Source organism: Osmerus mordax, chromosome 13, assembly GCF_038355195.1.
Source record: "Osmerus mordax isolate fOsmMor3 chromosome 13, fOsmMor3.pri, whole genome shotgun sequence".
NCBI classification, from domain to species: Eukaryota; Metazoa; Chordata; class Actinopteri; order Osmeriformes; family Osmeridae; genus Osmerus; species Osmerus mordax.
In genome coordinates this window covers 11,385,622-11,405,872 of record NC_090062.1, presented here as the reverse complement: position 1 = coordinate 11,405,872, position 20,251 = coordinate 11,385,622, and the positions used below count along the sequence as shown (strand labels likewise).

The 20,251-nt window shown below is 45.7% G+C and overlaps 1 protein-coding gene across 1 annotated transcript in view; it reads right to left on the bottom strand.

The window, feature by feature from the left end:
- hcn4 (hyperpolarization activated cyclic nucleotide-gated potassium channel 4) overlaps positions 1 to 20,251 on the bottom strand; it is a 54,601-nt gene extending 34,350 nt beyond the window's left edge. Inside the window, exons 1-2 of the mRNA XM_067249015.1 lie at positions 19,578 to 20,251; positions 3,238 to 3,661 (exon numbers count right to left, since the gene is read on the bottom strand). Of these exons, the coding sequence (XP_067105116.1) occupies positions 3,238 to 3,661; positions 19,578 to 20,251 (1,098 nt within the window). The remainder of the gene's footprint in view (positions 1 to 3,237; positions 3,662 to 19,577) is intronic.

Sequence of the window (20,251 nt, the reverse complement as noted above, 5' to 3'; positions counted from 1 at the left end):
AAACAGAGCACTGGTTTTAATATGCAAGGCAAGGCAGTGAGCAAGAGCCATTCTCTATTCGATTGGCATAAACAAATAGTTATTTACATACCATATTTCTTCAATTAAACGCTGCAGGGTTTAATACACTATGTTCATTTTTGGTGCGACGTTTATTCGAGGGCGGAATTTATTTGAGGGCGGCGTTTAATCGAAGAAATACGGTAGTTATAACAGTGGTTATTTTATATGACTCTGTATTGCCTCAACTAACACCAGGAAGCTCGACTCTGAACTCAGGAATTTCATTAGAGATGGCCTGTCGGGCCGGCTCAACAACACCTTGAATGGCGGTGTGAAAAAAAAACAAAAAAAAAAAAACACTGTGTAATTTCAAATGTAGTTGTCAACGGAAAAAGTCTAAAAGTCACTCAGGTGGTGAGATCTCTGCGACAAGTTATTCCGAGATGACAGATGACATTTCTGCAGGGCTGTGTCTGCAGGCCTCCCCCAGCGAGGCAAAGCTGGCCTTTCGCTCTGCCTGCCTAACCAGTGCCGATCAGCACGGCACACACACACGCTCGCACTCACACACGCTCGCACTCACACACGCTCGCACTCACACACACACACACACTCGCACACACACACGCTCGCACACACACACACACAAGCTCGCACTCACACACGCTCGCACACACACACACACACGCTCGCACTCACACACGCTCGCACTCACACACAGGCTCGCACTCACACACACACGCTCGCACTCACACACACACACGCTCGCACTCACACGCTCGCACTCACACACACACACTCGCTCGCACTCACACGCTCGCACTCACACATGCAAATGGCGCTAACGCTGTGACCGTCTAGCATCCTCCCATCTCTCACTTCTCACTTACCGTGTGGGGTGAGTGTGTGTGTGTGTGTGTGTGTGTGGGGGGGGTGGGGGGGCAGTGAAAGACAATTCTCTCCAATTGGAGCTTTTGTCCTACCTCTGAAATGACAGGAAGGAGATGCCTGCCGTGTACACTGCTGCTGTGATGTATGCAGATGGATGCTTCCTAAACTGGGTTGCCATTTTGAGGAGAGGTTTTAATGCCTCAGGGTCTCCGGTGGGTGGTTTGTTGTGGTTTGTGTGGCATCTATTCAAAGTCCTTCCTATTGTCCATGCAAAACCAAGGTCTCAGGTGACCACACCGCCAAGGGAAAGAAAGGCTTTTATGTGTGTGCGTGTGTACGTGTGTGTGCGTCAGTGTGTGTGTTGTTGTGTGAGTGTCAGTATAAGTGTGTCTGTTGGTGTGCGTGGGTGGGCACACCAATAGAGGAAGAAAGAGAGAGTATAGCATTATTCACTATTTGAAATGAAGGTAAGAATGCCTTTACAATACCCATTTCATGTGTGATGGTACGACTGGAAGAAAGGTTCATATTGTAGCAAACCAGGGGGAAACAGACCAGCCAATCCGGCACAGGGGGCGGGTCCATAGGCTCAGATTGGGGGAGGTGATAGAGGGAGTCTATCTGGCTGTTCAAGTGCTGCAGCCACTTGGCACATGGAACTGGTCACACCTGCAACCCATCAGGTGATCAGGGGAAGGCATTAAGGGAGCCAGCCCAAGGCCGCATGGGAGGAGAGTGAGGAACAAAGGACCAGAGAGGCAACACTGCAGGAGTTTTGTTCAGTAAGAAGACTGGAAAAAGGACTGACCTCTCGCTCTGCTCTAAACCCCCCACAGGGCAACACCGCATGAAGGCTGACAGACCCCGGATGGGAAGAATCCTGAGTTAGTTTGTCCCACTACCCTTTTCCTGGCCTCCTTAAAAGTGTCCTTTAAAGTGTCCTTTAAAATGTCCTTTAAAGGACACTTTATGTTAAAGCGAACTGTCTCTTAGTGTCCTATTGTCATTGTGAATCTGGCTTTCAAGTCCCCTTGGTTGCTACAATGCAGAGACCATTTGAGCCCCTAGAGGTGACTTCAGGTAGGGAACCCCATCTCTTATCTGATAATCTCACAGTGTGTGGATGTGTTTGTATGTGTGGAGGGAGGGTGTGAGGGAGGTGGGGGAATCCACGCCATCTTGTGGAGGTGGGGCAGTGGGGGCTAAGGGGTGGGGGGGTGGTGGTGTATCGGGCTGGAAGAGACATTCTCCACTTCGCACCTCCTACCTCTGGGAGAGGGGCTGGAGGATCCACCCAAGAGGGGGACATGGGAACATTTCTAATTACCAGCCATAATTATAATCATGCCTGTACTCCACCAGCCTCTCTCTGGGCTCTGACACCTCCACTGCCGGGGTAGACAGCACTCACAAACACACACACACACACACACAGTTGCACACACACGTGCATGCATCGCACACATCAAGACAGTCGTTCAGTGACAGACACGCTAGCGCACACACACACACGCACGCACACACACACCATGAAAACACACACAGAGCAGTAATCAGCATCCCGGCCTCATCACGGCTGTGGTGGGGAAGCTCGAGCAAGCAGCCACTTCAAGCAGTCTTCCCCAATCAGACACAGCTCTCCCTCCACCAGGGAGGGTGGCAGGGGTGTGGAACCCAGTAAACACTCTTATCTCCCCAGGACGCTGCGAGCTGCCGTGCAGCAGCATGGATGCAGCACAGCCGGCTATAGGAAGCGGCGTCTATGCAGCATGGTTTGATGGTGCGGTGCTCTGAGCGGCTGTTAGTTCGATTGCCGTCTCTCCCTGTTCTCCCTCCTCCTTGCTCTCTCGTTCCCTTTGTCTCTCCTCGTCCTCTCTCTGTGTCTCTTTCTCTGTCTTTCTCTCGCTACATCTCTATCTCTCCATCCCCCCAGCTTTATCTGTAGCTCGCTATCTCGCCCCCCCCCCCCGCCTCTCTCTCTGTGCATGAATAGTTATTGCCCAATTTTTGCTTCTGAAATTATTCACTGCCCACTGCAGAGCCTACTGTTCATTTTAGAGCACACATAATGCCCAGCGGTACGACCAGTCTAGCATTAGGACCAGTGCAGTCCCAGCCAGGTATAAAACACCAAAAATATACTACTATTGCTTTGTATCTGTTGTTTCTTACAGTAGTGCAGTATGTGCTTAAAATGTGGTATATATGCTGGTGTAATGTTTTCTGGCTTGTTTTGAACTGCCTATGGGGATAGGGTTGGCACTATCGTAATGAACTGAAGACCAATCATCAGTAACACATTGTTAATGCGTGTAAACACTTGTAAATTGGATGTTGCTGTACCTCCTCCCATTGGTGGATGTAGCGTATGAGCCTGGAGAGGCGGAGCAGACGCAGCAGGCTGAGGATCTTGGTGAAGCGGACGATCCTCAGCGCCCTCGCCGTCTTGTAGAAGTCCGAGTCGATGCGCGTCTCCACGATGAGGAAGATGTAGTCGACGGGGATGGAGGAGATGAAGTCCACCACGAACCAGCTCCTCAGGTACTTGATCTTGATCTGCTGCGGGTCCAGGATGATCTCCGTGTTGTCCTCCTTCACGATGCCCGTGCGGAAGTTGAGGACCAGGTCCATGAGGAAGAAGGTGTCGGAGACCACGTTGAAGACGATCCAGGGAGGCGTGTGCTCGTCCTTGAAGAAGGTGATGCCCACGGGGATGATGATCAGGTTCCCCACCATCAGCAGCAGCATGGTCAGGTCCCAGTAGAACCTGGACGGGGACACACACAGAGCCAAAGTCAGAACCTGAGTCAACCCGAGTCAGAGGGAGAGTCGGAGTATGAAGTGTATGAATCAGAGTCAGAGTCAGTGTGAATCAGAGTCAGTCAGATTCAGAGTGTGAATGCGAGTCAGAGTCTGAATTAGAGTCACAGTGAGAGTCAGTGTGGTAAAGTTGTACTGTTGTAAACATCCTGAAGGATAGAGCTCCACAAACACCCAATACCGATGTCTGTACACAAGCGTAGGACAATTCTGTTTTGTGTCTGTTGGTTGTTCTTCAACTCATATTACCTTATCAGTAAAAAAAAAACCTTCGGTAAAACTTCAATGTTCTCATTGTCATATTACACACTTTATTAAAGTTTTTATACCGTAGATCCTTCACTTTAGTGAAAGACCCCAGTACGTGTCTGTGGAATGACACAATCCAACCTACAAATGAGTCATTAGTTTACAGAGCTGTGTCCATTTGTAATACTGGTGACCCTATTATGGGTCTGTGTTATAGTTGACTATTATATGACTCAGGACTTCATGAAAGAAAAATGCTCCACACACACACAACCTGATGAAAACTATTTGTCCTGCATTGTAAATGTATTTGTGCTGCACTGTAAATCACAACTTGCCTGTGGCCACCCTGTTTAAAAGGTCAATGAGGGCTAACTGTTGATTACAAAGTGTGGCGTGACCTCCTCCATCTTGCCAGTCTGGGACTTTGGTTATAAATTCCACTCTCTGGCTGCCTTGTAATTGAATCCAGATTGGTTTTGTTGTATAAAGGATGATATATCCTTGGTGCTCTATAGATGGGATCGAGGGAGAGGGCCTTGCATTGTGGACCACTCTTCTAGGCCCGAATGATTTAACCACTCAAGTTTTGCTGGCCCATAAAAATTCATCTTACGGCAAAACCAATTTAAAACGGAGGGGCCGAAACAAATGAAAAGGATGCTATTCCCTGTGTTGATGTTTGCGGTGGCGGCTGGTCTGCCTGTGAGTGAGCGTGATGTCGGAGGACACATTACATTACTTTGAATAAACCCTAATTACAGGGAAATTACACACACAGCTGTCTAAGACACTTGAGCAGCATTGTGTTGGGATTAAGGTTTACAAATACCATACACACACCCACATACACCAGTGTGTCAAACACACACACCACCTTGCTCTGTCACACACACACACGCACACAGACACACACACACACACACGACACAGTGACAGTAATTGGAATTCTTCAAAGTAAAAGGGTATCCACTGTTTCAGTCTCTTGTCAAGCACAGTTATATTTAGAAAGACACTCCTGCCACTGTGTTTGCTCATGTTCAGACTTAAAGCCCAGGAGGACACGAAGAAACTTCAAAGGAGAAGGAACGTGAACACAGATAATGACATTTGCTCTTCGCATTTCTCCCTTTTCCAAGCATTACCGGTGTCAGTCGAGCATTCTGGTTGACATTACGAGCACAAAACACCGTGTGAGAGGGGAGAAGAGCCACTTCTGCTTCTCCGTGAGGTGTGTGTATGTGTGTGATATTTCCATGAGCTAATATCACCGTTTCTGTCTGCATCGACACCTGTTTGGGCTCACCCCACCCTTCTTCGCCTCCCGTCACCTCTGAGGACACGGCAGGGAGGTGAAACTAGGCCGTCATGAAACACAGGCGGCGTGTGATGGAGAGGCCCAGCTGGCACAGTACAGACCACTTGGGGGGGGGGGGGAGAGAGGGAGAGACAGAGGGAGAGAGAGACAGAGGGAGAGAGAGAGAAAGGGGGAGAGAGAGGGAGGGAGAAAGAGAAGAAAAAGATGTGGGCTACAAAGTGGAAGTAGGGGAGAGTGAAGGGGGATAGTGAAGGAAAGACGAGTGTTGGTTGTGTGTGAGGGGGGGGTGTCAGTCTGTGAAGTGATTGGCTACTCAAAGGGGGCTGAGAGAAGGACACACCAATTAGGGGATGAGGCAGTAAAGACTCCATCTTTAAAGTTCCCTTATCTGCCTCGTAAGATGTTCTACAAAGATGACATGTTTGACCTTTTTTATTATGTGTTTGTGTGTTCATATGTAATTTTTATAAGTGAGAGGGAGAGACACACAAACAGTGTGTGTGTGTGTGTGTGTGTGTGGAGGTGTGTGTGTGTGATTTCTCCTTTCCACTCGTTCCTATTGCCTTCTAATGGAGGTCAGCCCACCTATACATAGCAGGGATCCATTTACTGTGTTTTATCATGCATTGGGATTCTGACATAGAGGAACACCGTTCTATAAATACAGATCGAGAAGGGAAGAGAGATTGAGAGAGAGATAGAAAGAGAGAGGGAGAGAATGAATAAAGAAATACTGCTGAACCAACACTGCAAAGGCACCAAATCCCTCTCTCTCTTTCTCTCTATTTCGGTCTCACTCTTTTGTCCCCCTCTCTACATTTGTCTGTTTCTCTCTCTCTCTCTCTCCCTCTCTCTCTCTCTCTCTCTCTCTCCGTCTGTCTCTAACCCGCTGACTTATGGATTGATAGCTTTTTCTTTATAAAACAAAAGGCAGCGTCCTTCATGCTGATATCAATGCTGAGAGGTCAGCCACAGCTGCAGAGCATGGATGGAGGGGGAACAGAGAAAAAAGGGAGGGTGGGGGAGATAAGGGAGATAGAAGCGGTTGGGGATAGAGGAAAAGTGGAGTGGGGATTGGGATGGATAGAGAAGGAGAGAGAGAGACAGAGAGAAAGAAAGACAGGACAGAGAGAAACGGAGAGACATAAAGAGTGGGAAGCAGAGAGAGAAACAGAGACGGAGAAAGAGAGATAGAGAGGAACAGAAAGAGAGAGGTGACCTTAGAAGCGCCGCCTCACACCTGAGTGACTCGAAAGCTGAGGACATCTCACTGTCATGACTGGAGTCCTGACATTTCCCTGCCTGTTTGTCTGGAGAGAGACAGAGACAGAGAGAGAGACAGAGAGAGAGAGAGAGAGAGAGAGAGAGAGAGAGAGAGAGCCAGGGAGAGCCAGGGAGACAGAGCCAGGGAGAGCCAGGAAGAGCCAGAGAGACAGCCAGCCATTGGAGCACAGCCTCCCAGAGGGCTGACCAGGGACACCAGCTACATGTTTTCACCCTCAGAGTGCCTCTGGCTACAAGATAAGCCTCTCTCACACTCCCCCACCCCCCGTCTGTGGCCACCTGAGGGCTCCCCCCCCCCCTCCCTTGGTCACTCGCACAGCCTCAGACTCCATTACGACACAAGTTCAGAGGTGGACAAACACACACGCTTGTGTGCACTGCGCAAAGACAAACACATCAACACAGACATACCGTACACAAATACGTCATGTTAATAAGGTGTACAGGAAGTCACTAGAGCAATGCATGCGTTTGTGTGTGTCTGTTCAACGAGGTGTAGGTGTTTGTGTGCGTGTGTATTTAAGAGTGCGTGTATGTGTGTGTGTGTCAGTTAGGGTACATGGATTCATGTATCTTTGTAGAAGCACTGTCCGCGGGGTGCCGTCTCTACCTGTTGGCGTGCACGCCAGGAGAGTGACGGCATGGCAACCCGGTAGGTCGTCTGTCATGTCATGTGCTGGCAGACAGGGCGGATGGCTTCCCCTTCCGTCTGCATACCGCTGACTGAATGAGGACAGAACCACACTGTGTGTTCCCTCTCCTCCCCGAGACCCACGGTTGATCCAGCTACAACACTGGAAGCACACTGTAAATGTGATTCTGGCTGATTGAATGATTGAAGTTGATCTATTTTTATCTATGAAAAGCAGTTCCCCTTGTGAATTATTCATTTCCTTGTTAAGTGTGTGGTTTCTCTCTCTCTCTTTCTCTCTCTCTCTCGTTAGTTTATTTCACTCTCTCTGCGACTCCCCTCCCTACCTCTCTCTGTCCCTAAGTGTCTCTTTCTCATCTCTCTCTCCACCCTTTCCTTCACCTCCACTCCTCCTCCTCTCCCAGACTCCCTCTCTACTCCGTCGGCAGGGTTGTTTTGGGATGTGTGAGGAGGGTTCTTCCCTCTGAAGTGCTGATAGACCATCTGTCCCAAGGTACTGTCTCATGTCCTATTAGACCCAAAGACAACAAGCTGTCTGCTTCCATTTGACCGCTGAAACATCTACCTGTCTCTGCCTACCTCAGGGGTGCCACCTCTGTACTGGAAGGGACACTTTACAGTACGCATTTGTGAGTTTGTGTGTCTGTATGTGTCTGTTGTGTACTGTGTGTGTGTGTATCTGTAAGAACATGTGTGTGGGTGAATCAAGCGTACTGCACAGTTTGAAGATGGTGTGGTGTGGGATGACACAGGATGGCATGTTTGCATGTAACTGTGTGTTTATGTACTCTTGTGTTTGCAGCTGGTGGAAGCCATTAGCCCAGGGGCCATGCTTGACAGTTGTTGGGGGCTGTAAGTAAGAGAGGAACATGTAAGTCTCCTACATCCAAGACATTCATTTTCTCCACACCAAACCTGCCTTGAGGAGAAACACTATCGAGATGAACATTGGACTGAACACAACAAGCGTGTTGTCCTGCGTAGTGTACAAACACACACAGAAGCGCACACACACACAAATGTACACACACATGTAAATGCATATACACACGCACGCATAAACATATGCCCACACAAACATGCACAAATGCATACAGACACACACACACACACATTCCATCTGTCTCCTTTGAGTGGGGGAGGCAGGTTTGCTGACTGGTTAGAGACTACCCTGGGGAGAATGAAAGTGTCCAGGAAGAGGAAATCAGTTTAAAAAGGGTTAATCCTATTTTTGTTGACACCTGCTCAGATGAACTACCATGGCGACGGTGACTTTGCTAAGCACGACCGGCAGGTGCACCGCAAGCACATCACCCACCAAAGGCTACTCAGGTGGCTATACTTAGGGGGAGGCACAATGTTTTATCAGGCTCCAGCACCAGTGCTATCATAAGAAGATTTCATCAGAGAGAAACGGAGAGAGAGACAGAGAGAAAGAGGGAGAGAAAGGAGTAAAAAAAAAAAGCAAATCTCTTCAACCTTTGGATGAGAAAAAAACGGAGGGATTGACTAAATACCGACATGGGAAGCTCGTCGAAAGAGAAAATCTCTTGAAAAGAATAGCCCTTTACCTAACACTGCACACAGAAATGGCCCTATTAGTAAGATTACAAGATGCAGGCAGCTGGGGTGGGAGAAGATAGAACCCAGGCATGCTGCCAGGGAGTGAGGAAAGGAGGGCCCAGCACTACCAATTCTTTTTTGTAGTCAAGTTCAGCGTCTACAATATTAACGCACATTTCTTACCAGAATTTTATTGTGTCAAACTAATAATGCGGTGGTTTGCATCCGACCTTCTACAAAAATGAACCTAACACTAACCCAAACTGTAACCCTTTTTGGAAAAAGCTTTTTCATTTTTAACACCCGTATTAATAGCCGTTCCATAAACAGATGCATGTATAATACATATGGACTATGTGTAGGTGGGGACTGAGGTCGTGATTTCCATTTAGATGAACCAGCCCAGAATAAGGTTGTGTTATTCAACACAGGAGAGCTAAAAAGAGCTGGACCCACATCTGTTCAGAGCTGTACTACTGTCGCAAATTTAGAGTTAGGGTTAGCTAAGGCTACCGTCTGGAAGGTATCTTAAGTAACTGTCGGTAAAGGCTACCAGACAGATGTTTGACCCCAGACTGTGACTCTCTCTGTGTGTTGTCTAATGCAGTCGCATATCACAGGTCACATTCTGTAGACTAGGTGACCTGAAACCTAGTGATCAAACCTAAAAGGGCATTAGATGCTGGAAGATGCCTTCTAAAAGACACATTAGAAAGTCACTTTATATCTGTGTCACTGTTCAGTCTCTATTGCTAGGAGATCACAGAAGGACCAAGTACATTTGCATGTGTAAACTGGGAAAGTTACAGTGACATAACATACAGTATGTAAACTATAAAAGTAAAATGTGAGCTTGACATGATTGCTCCGTTATAGAAGTTCCACTATCTCGCAGTCCCAGATGAATCCAGACCTGCTTAATACAAATTATTCTCCACTCATGAATTTTGACTTTTCACTGTTGCATCAATCCAATTAATAGTGAAATATAACAATCGCTGCCAAGACTATATCAACTTTTTTTAAACCCCAACCCTATCCTCTCAAATCTCTGCTTATCTTAAAAATCTCCACTTGAGTATTGCTTTAAACATAACTTATCAGACAGCAGATTTACAGAATCAACAGTGCAAGTAAGGAGAGCTCTTGGGAATTAAAAGAGATGGAGGAGAGGGTGTAGGACAAGGAGAGGGAGAAAGACAGAGGGAGAGAGAAGAGGAAAACCGAAGAGGGACAGAAGTGAGAAGAGGAAGAAAAGAGGCAGAAGTACAGAAGACAAGAGGGGCAGGGGTAAAAGTAAAGAAAGAAACAATTATAGAGAAAGACAAGAAAAGTGGTACAGAAGCAGAGACAGAGAGAAAACGGCGAGGAGGGCCACATCGGGAGAGTGAATCTTCTCCCCGTCAGAAGGCTTCCTGGCACGTTTCTTTTTGTCTCCTGTGGAGGTGCTGCTGGCGCCACCAGTGGGGAGGCACACTGTCCCTGTCCTTGTCCCCCTGGCCCCGCTGAGTCCTTCACAGCTCCACAGAGCACAGCCCGTTAGCTCCGTGCTCAGGGGGAATTAAAGACTCTGCAAGGATACTCCACAGTCAGCAACTAAGTCTGCCCTCCATACCAGTTGGGGTGGGGGGGGGGAGGGAGGTAATAAAAAATTAGAAGACTGGTATGTGCCACACAAACACACACACAGTCAGAAACCTAAACAGATAAAATACATACATGCATTCACTTACACACAATCAAAACATACACACAATCAGAAACATTCAGATACAAAGACAAACACGCGCACACATCTACTCTAGAGGAAAGCACAGGGGACAGGAAGCTCTCCAGTCAGCGTGGCTCCATCAGCACCACCACGTGCACCAGTATCTTCCTGCCATTTCAACCTTAATTGCATCCATGTTTTATCATGATGCCTTGTTATCTGCCAGGAGGCCCTTGGTGTCATTTCTAGGGTCTCATATCAGGCAGCCGATGAGTGTGTGAGAGAGAACACAGCCCAGTGACCCCCTTATACACATGAGGCACACACATGCAAGCACACATTGCACACATGCAAGCATGGACACACTCACACACACAACTATACACGTACAGTTAGAGAGGAATGAGAGAGTGAGAGAGCCGCTGTCTCTTACCAGACGCAGAGAGCTAACCTAACGTAATGCCTATATTAGCCGGTCCCAGTCACAGTGTACTACCTAACCCACCCGCCCCCCTCTCCTCACCAGCCCTGGACCTGCCATTATCTGTTCCAACCAGGTGATGTCATCAGCAAATGGAGCAGAGAGAATGAAAAGCTTTCTATCCATCCTCGAAATGTTGATCCAGGGTCAGTGAGAGAGAGAGAGAATATGTGACAGGTAGAGATACAGGAGAGGATGGAGAGGGAAGGGGGGGGGGGGTAAAGAGAGAGACAGCGAGGGTGCGAAAAGAAAAGAGGGGAAACAGTGAAAGAAAACGAGAGGGTGTGAAACAAATGATTGTGAGAGAGAAAGGTTGAGGGGAGAATGAGAAAAGGAGAAGAACGGAGAAAAGAGTGAGAGGAAGAATCTATCTCCTTGTATTCTGCCCAGAGGATAAAGGAACACTTAATCTCCCGTCTCCTCTCACACACTGAGCCCCCAATGCTCACAGACCGGCAAAAAATGTTAGCACATTTCAGCGACCTCAACATCCCTCCAAAAAAAGACATGGTGGAAGGGAGGGCACAAAGCGCAACCAAAATTAATGCCTCTTAAAAGCAGTTTATGGAAAACATAAAAAACGGACATAAAAAACATAAAATGAAGAAAAAAAATTAAGTAGGACGGGATGCAGAGCTGTTCTGGTTTTTGCTCTGGCACGAGAGAAGGCAAAACCAGAGGCTTATCTGTCAGTTAAACCAAACAGGAATTGATTTATCTTTCTTTAGTGTTGGTGCTAAATAAGGACAGCAATTGACTTAAACTCATTCAAACACTGTATTGTATGGTATGTGTACAATATCTTGTGGAAAGACAAAAGTAAAGTTTTCCGGGGTCATGTGCAAGACCTGACCTATGTCCCGGGATAAAGGTTAAGTAAATGTGCAGCAAAATTGATCTGAATGACAAAAACTGAGCGAAAGGGGGAGAAAGGACAACCAGTCTTCAGAGATGGATTCTGAGTAGAAATGGGGAGTCTCCTGATTGGAGAGGAGGAAACATTTTCTTAAAAAAAAAAAAGATCCCTCTCCCAACCACTGTATTTCCCTTATTCCAGCCATTTGTCTGCGTCGTCAAGATGCCCAGAGTGTTGAGAAAGAAAGCCAAACACATTGATTCGGGGGAAGCACTTGCCGTGAATCATGGCAGCCACACAGACAGGGCTCTTTATTGTGCAAGCAGCTGGACCTCCTCTGGGACTGAAGAGGGGGCTGCGGGGGAGCCCCACTGTGTGCAGCGACGTCTCCCTACTCCTGATGCAGACCATGGGGAGAAAGGGGGGGGGGCTGTTTCCTGGCCAGGCCTGGCATCCAAAGGGCACCGGTTTAGAATGTTCCAAGCATTCTCTGTGGCTGGATATTTACAACAGTAATGTAAGTTATGTGTTTCTTGAGAAAAGACGATGGGAGTCATCATTTCACTGTACCTCAAGGAGACCCACCGGGAGCTAAACTACCTACCGAGAAGGTGTATGTGGCTTGTGACTCTGCAGGCTAATTTCCCACCAGACACTCAAAGGAATCTAACCTTTTATATATAGGCTATCCCACTGAGATAACAAATAAGTAAATAAATCTATTTCACAACAGAGACTATTTTCCACCATGACTACAATTAGCTTTTCAACTGACTCTGAGCGCCTGTCAAGCTCCAGATAAAAAATATAGCGCTGAGGTGAAACTCAAGATTAAGAATCAGTTGAGTTTAATCCCTGTTCTGAAAGGTCTTTCTTTCACAAGGCAGCCACCATATCCCCAGATTAACAGCATCACAAAGGCAGCTATAATTCCAATGCTACTAATAATTCCTTTCGGAAAAACAAAAAAAGAAATAGTCAGCAACACTTTACATCAGGGTTTAATCATCTACTATGTATCCACATAGCAGTACCTGTAACAACACATGGTAGTTGATGTGCCTTTAATGTGATTTGTTGCCACATGTTCTGCTTAACATGTATTTTGAGCAGTAAATCCGATCGGAAGGTCAGTTGCCCATGGTTTATTTATCGTTTCATCTTATTATTCACTGTTTCACTGTTTCCCTGGGTCTGTGTCAGAGACCAGGCGAGGGTATGGGCATCAGTCTGCAGAAGGCCCACAGAGCTCTAGGTCACCAAATCGCACAGCAGAGGCTGGGGCCCCAGGCTGCACTGAGGGTTGATGAATTTGGGTGGAGGAAGGACCTTTTTTTCTTCACATCCTCCTGTGATAACTGAAACAAACATATTTACCGCTGACCCGACTCACAATTATCATAGTTGTCTATTGGTAAAAAAAAGTAACACATTTGATACAGAAGAAGGTAGTAAAAATGGTGATAAAAAAATGTGAGAATGGATGTGTATTGTGACCGGGGTTGTGTTTCCACCTGGAGAGATTATAAATTGATGTTTTGGAGGACGTTCGGGAAGGGCATACAAGGTTTGCGTTTGCCAGGTGACAAAAAATAATGGAAAGATACTCCCATAATGTTGTACAGTACATCAGCCGACAGTCATATCGGGGAGCTGCCTGAAGCCGACTCTTTCCCATTTAGTAAATGTATATTTCCTATCACTCAGTTTAATCTCAACTCCTCACAGATTACCATCCCTGTGCCAAGGTGAAAATGTTGTTCTCTAAAATAGTCAGAAGCTAAATTGCATTACCAGGACAAAAAAACACTGACACATAAGACATCCATTCACTAGCTGCCGTACGTTTCTGCATGCCGGGGTTTAAAGCTGCCCCACGAAAGCGTGCGGAGGTTACATGGCACATTTCAATCACTCTACATCCCCGCCAACACCCATACCCCAGCCCCACCCACCTTACCCCAGCCCCGCCTCCACACTTTACAAACCACCCTAGGCCATCCCTAGCCTCCCTCCATTAAATAAATTGTACTGTAATAATCTCTTATGCTGTGAGGCTGTAATGCTGGTGGATATGCACGACAGCCCCACTTCTGATTACCCCACTACCAGGGCCTCGGCCAGAGCACCTGGTAATCCTCTGCTTTACCTCCACTAATTTAAAAGCTGATTCATTTAACAGAGAGCAACAACCTAAGAGCAGCATGATTCTAGCGAGTGGCGGCAGTGGAGGCAGGGTGCTTCTGAGATTGGAAGAGTATAGTAGAGTAAGAGACAGGACCAGGGACAGAGACAGGGGTAGGAGGTAGGGTTAGACAACCCAACCCCCCCCCCTCCCCCCCACATCACATCTATAGGCCTGCTCCATCACCGCCGGCTCGTTTTCAATAAATCAACCAATGTCAAGCTACAGGTCCCGTGAGACCCAAACAAATCAATACGAAAACGCACCCTCGAATCAACTGTAATCAAGCTGACTGAAAAGAGAGTGAACACTGTCATCGAATCTGCTACTCCTCCCACCATACCTGAGATGTGAACAGCTAGTCCAGTCGGCAGTGTGTGCTTGGCCTAGATGAGGGACAGTTCTACAGTGCGCAGTAGGGTCCTGGGTGGTTTGTCATCCAATGGCAGTTTTCTGACAGGAAAATTCTAGCCTGTCACAACCGTTCACGGACTAAAATCAACTGTGCATTGTGACTGTACATTAAATAACTCAACCATTAGTTATGTACTTTGTAGTCAACAACTGTTTTCTACATTGCATTTGGTAAATGCAGCAAACTCTGGAACATAAAGAAAGAGCCAGGTAGCTAATGCCTTCTTTATTTCATCAGTGGCCTGTAACCTGTAAATGCTGCATTTTCTGACTTAAGATATTGTCACTACCACACATACTGTATACAGTATAGGTTTAAGAAATAATATATCATGTCATCCGTATCATATATAGGGAATCCATAGGTTGAATACGCTAGGCCTCTTATCAGTGGGGCCTGAAGCAAGCTTAACTAGCAGGAACTGTGCTATGCACCAAGCGCCAAGTCCATTAGAATTCTGAATAAAAGTCCTATTTTGTCCATTGAATTAGATAAAAGCTCAATGTGCTTTTTGTCTCCTGAACTGCTCTACTTTGGTTTAATGTATTCCACTGGAAAGGTATAGGGGGAGAGGGGGGGACTCAAAATATGTCTTTTTAGAAAGGTCTTTTTTATACTGCTGAGGTGAGTGGAGTGTCTTTTGGGAGACTACGCTGGTTATGCAGGAGGAATCAAAGGTTGGATAGTTTGACGGGTTTTGAAGGAAGAGTGATTCTCCTGTTTGAGAGATCGAAGCTGATTGACAGACTCAGGCAGGGCAGCCTAACCTCTCTTTCTGATTGTGTTGGCAGCAACATTTCCTGAAGAACAACGGCATTTAATATAACTTTTTTTTATACAAAGACAAGTTGAAATGTTAAATGTATTTTCAATTCTCACTCCACCTTGGGGATGAGGTGGAATAAAGAACAACCTCAGATGTGTCCTTCAAGTGCCGAATCACTAGATAATTAAAAGGTACTTGAAGATTTGTGAACATCGTTTTGCTGCCCATGCTGCATCACCTGTCATTAACCTTGTCCAATCTCTCACTGTTCCAGCCCATACAGATCACACATCAATTACATCTGGCCTTGTCTACTTGGTGGAGTGACTAAAAACTGGCTGGCTGGCTGACTGGTTGGTAGACCTACTTACTAAAATACTGGCTAGCCAGTTGACTGTCTAGCTGAAGGGTTGTCTTGGTGATAAGCTAACTGGTGGCCTGGCTAGCTGTCTGATTGACTGGATTCACTAGCTAACCTGCTGACTTGCTGAGTGAAAGGCTGAATGACTTGCTGGCTGGCTGGCTGACTGGCTGACTGACTGACATGCCTGCAAACAGGCTAAGCACACTTTTTTTCCCACAGGAAGATCCATGCTCAGAAGTGAACAAGGCTGTACGGCTTTGGATCTGGAAATGAGCCTAGAGATTGGATTATGATGCCATTTTTAATCCCTCTTTTCCCCTCCGAAGAAGTGCTCCTCCTCTCCCGTCTCAACGTTATACAATTCTTGACAAGAGGAAATATCACTGAATTACACTAGTCATGACTGTGTGACTCTTAGTGACACTTGAATTTGTACTCGCAATGTCAATATTAAACACCACGGCTTTTGATGCAGAGGAAAGGAAATAAAACGTTTAATCACAGAGGCTCGTCTCCGGCCATGCCCATTTAAAGGTCCTCCTTCATCTTCTTACATACTTTCACTTCAGACATCTTTTCACTTATTGCCTTCGATTTTAATCACACGCCTCTAAGTGGCTTCGTTTAATTTACCCCAACAACAAAAAAACACTCACTTTCTACGCAAACTAATATGAGTCCATTGCAATAGTTATACAATACTTTGTCAGTATTGCACAGCTCCTGCTGGGATCTAATATCAAACTAACTTATAACATTATGTCAAATTATTTTTAAGTATTGAAATGGACATGGATATTCAGTGTGTATCCATGAGTTAAATATAATAACTCGATCTATCATACAAAATGGATTTTCAGAAAATGTATCTTTATTAAGTATTGGGACATTGGGTTCAAATAGAGTCGTGGATATAATTAAGATAACTAGGCCAAAATGTGAAATATGCATACATAATTTTCATATATCTAGAACAAAGTTTCAGGTGCTTTGAAGAATTCCACTTTTAAGTTTGTTGATATAAATTGTTTTAGACTGCTTCCTTCTTCAACTGATTGTTGTCCTTCAATTGGACTAGGCCTATTTGATGCCAAACACTGGTTCAATACTAAGAGCTAGTTTGAAAGTCAAGGTGACATGAAGATTAGACAATACTACCTGACTAACTAACCTGCCAGAAGTCAGGGTGGTTTTACTTTTTCTCAAGTGATAAAAGTGCCCTACATTAACACTGAAAGCCATTTGCTTTTTGCACCAAAACTTTTTGTTTAGCTAAGATAATTACAGAGTGTTACATAGTAATACCCTCCCACACACCCAGAGCATGTACGCGCTTGACCTGAATCTCATGCCACTTGGCAAGACAACCGGACCAGAGGACATGTTCAGCAAGGCCCGAGGGAGGGAAGTCCTAGCGGAGATTGGTAGCAGGGGAGAAACATGATGGAAGTGTCCAGCATGACGACCCCATGTAACGGGCTTGCTTCCACATGGGGAAGAGTGGAAATGCTACGTGAGAGGTGGGAGGCTAAGAGAGGCTTCAACGGGTGAAATAGACCGAAAAGTGACTTAGGTGTTAGAGGAGGAAAAGATGGAAGGAAAAAAGGGGCCAATTGTGGTTTAAGCAGTATGGGTTGACATTGGGAAAAGGAGCTGATGGTCATTGTGGTAGGAGAGCGGTAACATATAATTGGTTGCAGCATCTGTTATCTAGCACAAGCTGAATACCAATAATCCTCACCCAAAAAATCATCATCACTGTTCCTGTTATCAAACATCTTGGTGCAACGAGAAAACAGAGAGGGAGAAGGATGCAGTGTCTCTTTGACATGCATTGAAATTAAAGAAAGTAATAGGCCTGTTTCTAGACAATGGAAATTGTTAACTCATAAAAAACACATATGCAAAGATGCAGGCAAGCGATTATAGACACACACACGCACACACGTGTACAGACTAACCCATGGTACCACACACAAGTAGAGTTGTCTCACTGGTTTTCCGGGCAACAGCAACCTAGCTACCGTGGACAACGAAGACATGCACACCATCGTATGATGCAAAGGAGCCTTGTCTGTGTGTGTGTGTGTGTGTGTGTGTGTAAGAGGATGTGCATAAGTGTGAGTCCTAAAAAGAACAACAGCTAAATTAGGAAAGAAATCAGTGTTTTTTAGTATTTTGCCTTTTTACTGAGCCCATCGATGTATCCACACAGTCCTAGGCCTCAAGGCAGCCTCACTCTCTCTTTTTATCTCCCTCCCTGTCTGCCCAAGCCTAGCCAGCACAAAGTGGACATACTTGTCCTTCTAAGCCTGACACACCTGCTTCTGTTTCTTGAGCATCACTATGACATGAGCCCTGCTTATATGACGGGTGACGACTGAGGTATGATTTAATTCTACCTATGTAGGAAATACAAAGAAAAATATTAGATTATATTCAATGTGAAGGCCAGGGGAAATATCTGTTGAGCAATTAGATTTCCGCTATTGTGTGTCAAAACACAACTATGCGGTTATGTTTTCGTAAAATAATGTAATAAAAAAATAATGTACATATAGATTCTTCAATTCGCGTATTTTGTGTGCTGAACATTCAAAATAATGGTGTAAAGCTGCCTACTTTCCTGAATCCAAGTAGACATCATATGGCAATTCAGTACACAACAAAAGACAGTTATTTAATAATCTTAATATGAATAGTCAGTTAAACATCAAAAGAAAGTTATATGAATTCCTTAAAAATTATAAAATCAATGTAGACTATTAGTCTTTGAGGTAGTCAATTGTACTGCACTTGGACAATGTTTAGCTTATGGAGATGGGAATATTTGGGAGAAGAGTGGTAAAAACGTGAATGTGTGGTGTGTGTATGGGGGGAGGGGGCAAGGGGCTCCAGGAGACATGGCCTGTAGCCACTCATGGGAGCATCCATAATGGACAATATCCATACTGCTGAGCAATCCCATAGATGCATCAGATGGGCATGGCCAATGACACATTCAAGGGCAATGCCTAATTAATAACAAGCGCAAGGAGGCGGCATGCAGGGAAAAAGACAGAGAGATAGAGAAAGAGAGACTGTGAGAGATACCGAGAGAGAGAGACAGAGACAGAGAGAAAGAGAGAGTGAGTGTGTACTAATGGACTGCCACAGTTAGCTTCTACAGATTCAGTTCATAGGTAAAAACGGATGACAAGAAGTCAAAAGAAAGGAGATTTCTTGGACAAAGTGGAAGAGTAGCTATGGCATTAAGGTTCCTAAATATTCCTTCCTGTCATAATTCATTGAGAGTGTTTTCAAGACGACATAGGGAAGGATTTTTATCAGACACCACATGGGTTTGCTGTCAAAACTGAAACAATGACACCCTGGCAGAAAGAAATATTGAATATTGAAGTCTCATAACATCAAGTCTTCTTAAGGCAATATTATACATGTATATGCTGATCCATGATCACATTTAGCAGCCAGACCACAATCCTTGTCAAAGGAAAAAGAAAAGGCCGAGACTAGTGTACTTCTATTGATTACTGTATGTATTTTAAGGTGAAACATCCCAAAAGGCCTGAACCTGAGAAACAGGTGAAACTATGTTTCAGTATATCATCTGACTAGTGAGCGCCCTGTAAAATACCTTGTCACATCTGATTATCAGTTGTTTGTCTTGTTTCAATAAATCATTATTTAAGTTGACCTAATACTTGTTTTAGAATGTTTTATAATATCATATAAGAATTGTTGAAAATAAATATTACTTTATTCAGTATTACGCTACTGCGTTTAACAATGGAAGTAGGCTACTGGAAGTATTGAACACAATACTGGAAGTATTGGGCGTGTGTATCATTCTGTATAATTATGATATGCATTACGCATGATCCTGAGATAATGAGAGTATCAAGACAAGAGGAAAAACAGCAGCTTTGGCTTGTAAGTAAGTGCCTGTATCAAAGTATGATGCCACTTGATCAGCGCAGACGCTCTAATGCCCGGTTTGCGCGCCATGAGTAGATTACCTGAAATCACTGTAAGGGTGAATTATCCAAAATCCAGCGGATTTAACCCGCTCTTGCTCCCGTTCCACCGCCTTTTCACTCCCAAACATCCTAAGGGAGAACTTGTTGACCCCCGGCTGCAGCATTGCCCCAAGCTGCCTATGTATGAATCCAGCCTGGTACAACCTCTCGTCGTCCGGCAGAATTTGGTCAATGCCATCCAACTTTATGAATCCTGATTGCTGATCGGCGGAACCATGCTGGGCACCGCCAACGCTGGTGCCTTGCGCACCTTGGTCCACCCCGCCGCCAATAGCTCCAGGGGGGCTCTCCTCGCTAGGGGTGACATCTCCCTCGGTGATGAGACGCCTCTCCTCCGCCAAGTCTGGGTCGTGCACATGCCGACTGGTGATGGAGGAGAGGCTGCCTCGAAATCTCCGACAATCTCCATTTGAGCTGGTCTTTATCGGTCTCCCAATGTCCGTCTCCATGATCACCGAGTCCCCACTTTTGGTCTCCCCGATGCCTTTGCAGCTTCCTCCGGAGGTCGGCGATGGTAAAGGTTTCATCCTTATACTCTTTCTCCGGGTGTCCTTGTCGCCGTCTTCTCCTTCGCCCATGATAGACGCTTTCTGGCCAATATGCTGTGGCAAACTGTAGAGTCTTTTACGCATGGAGGAGTGCAACCTGTCCAT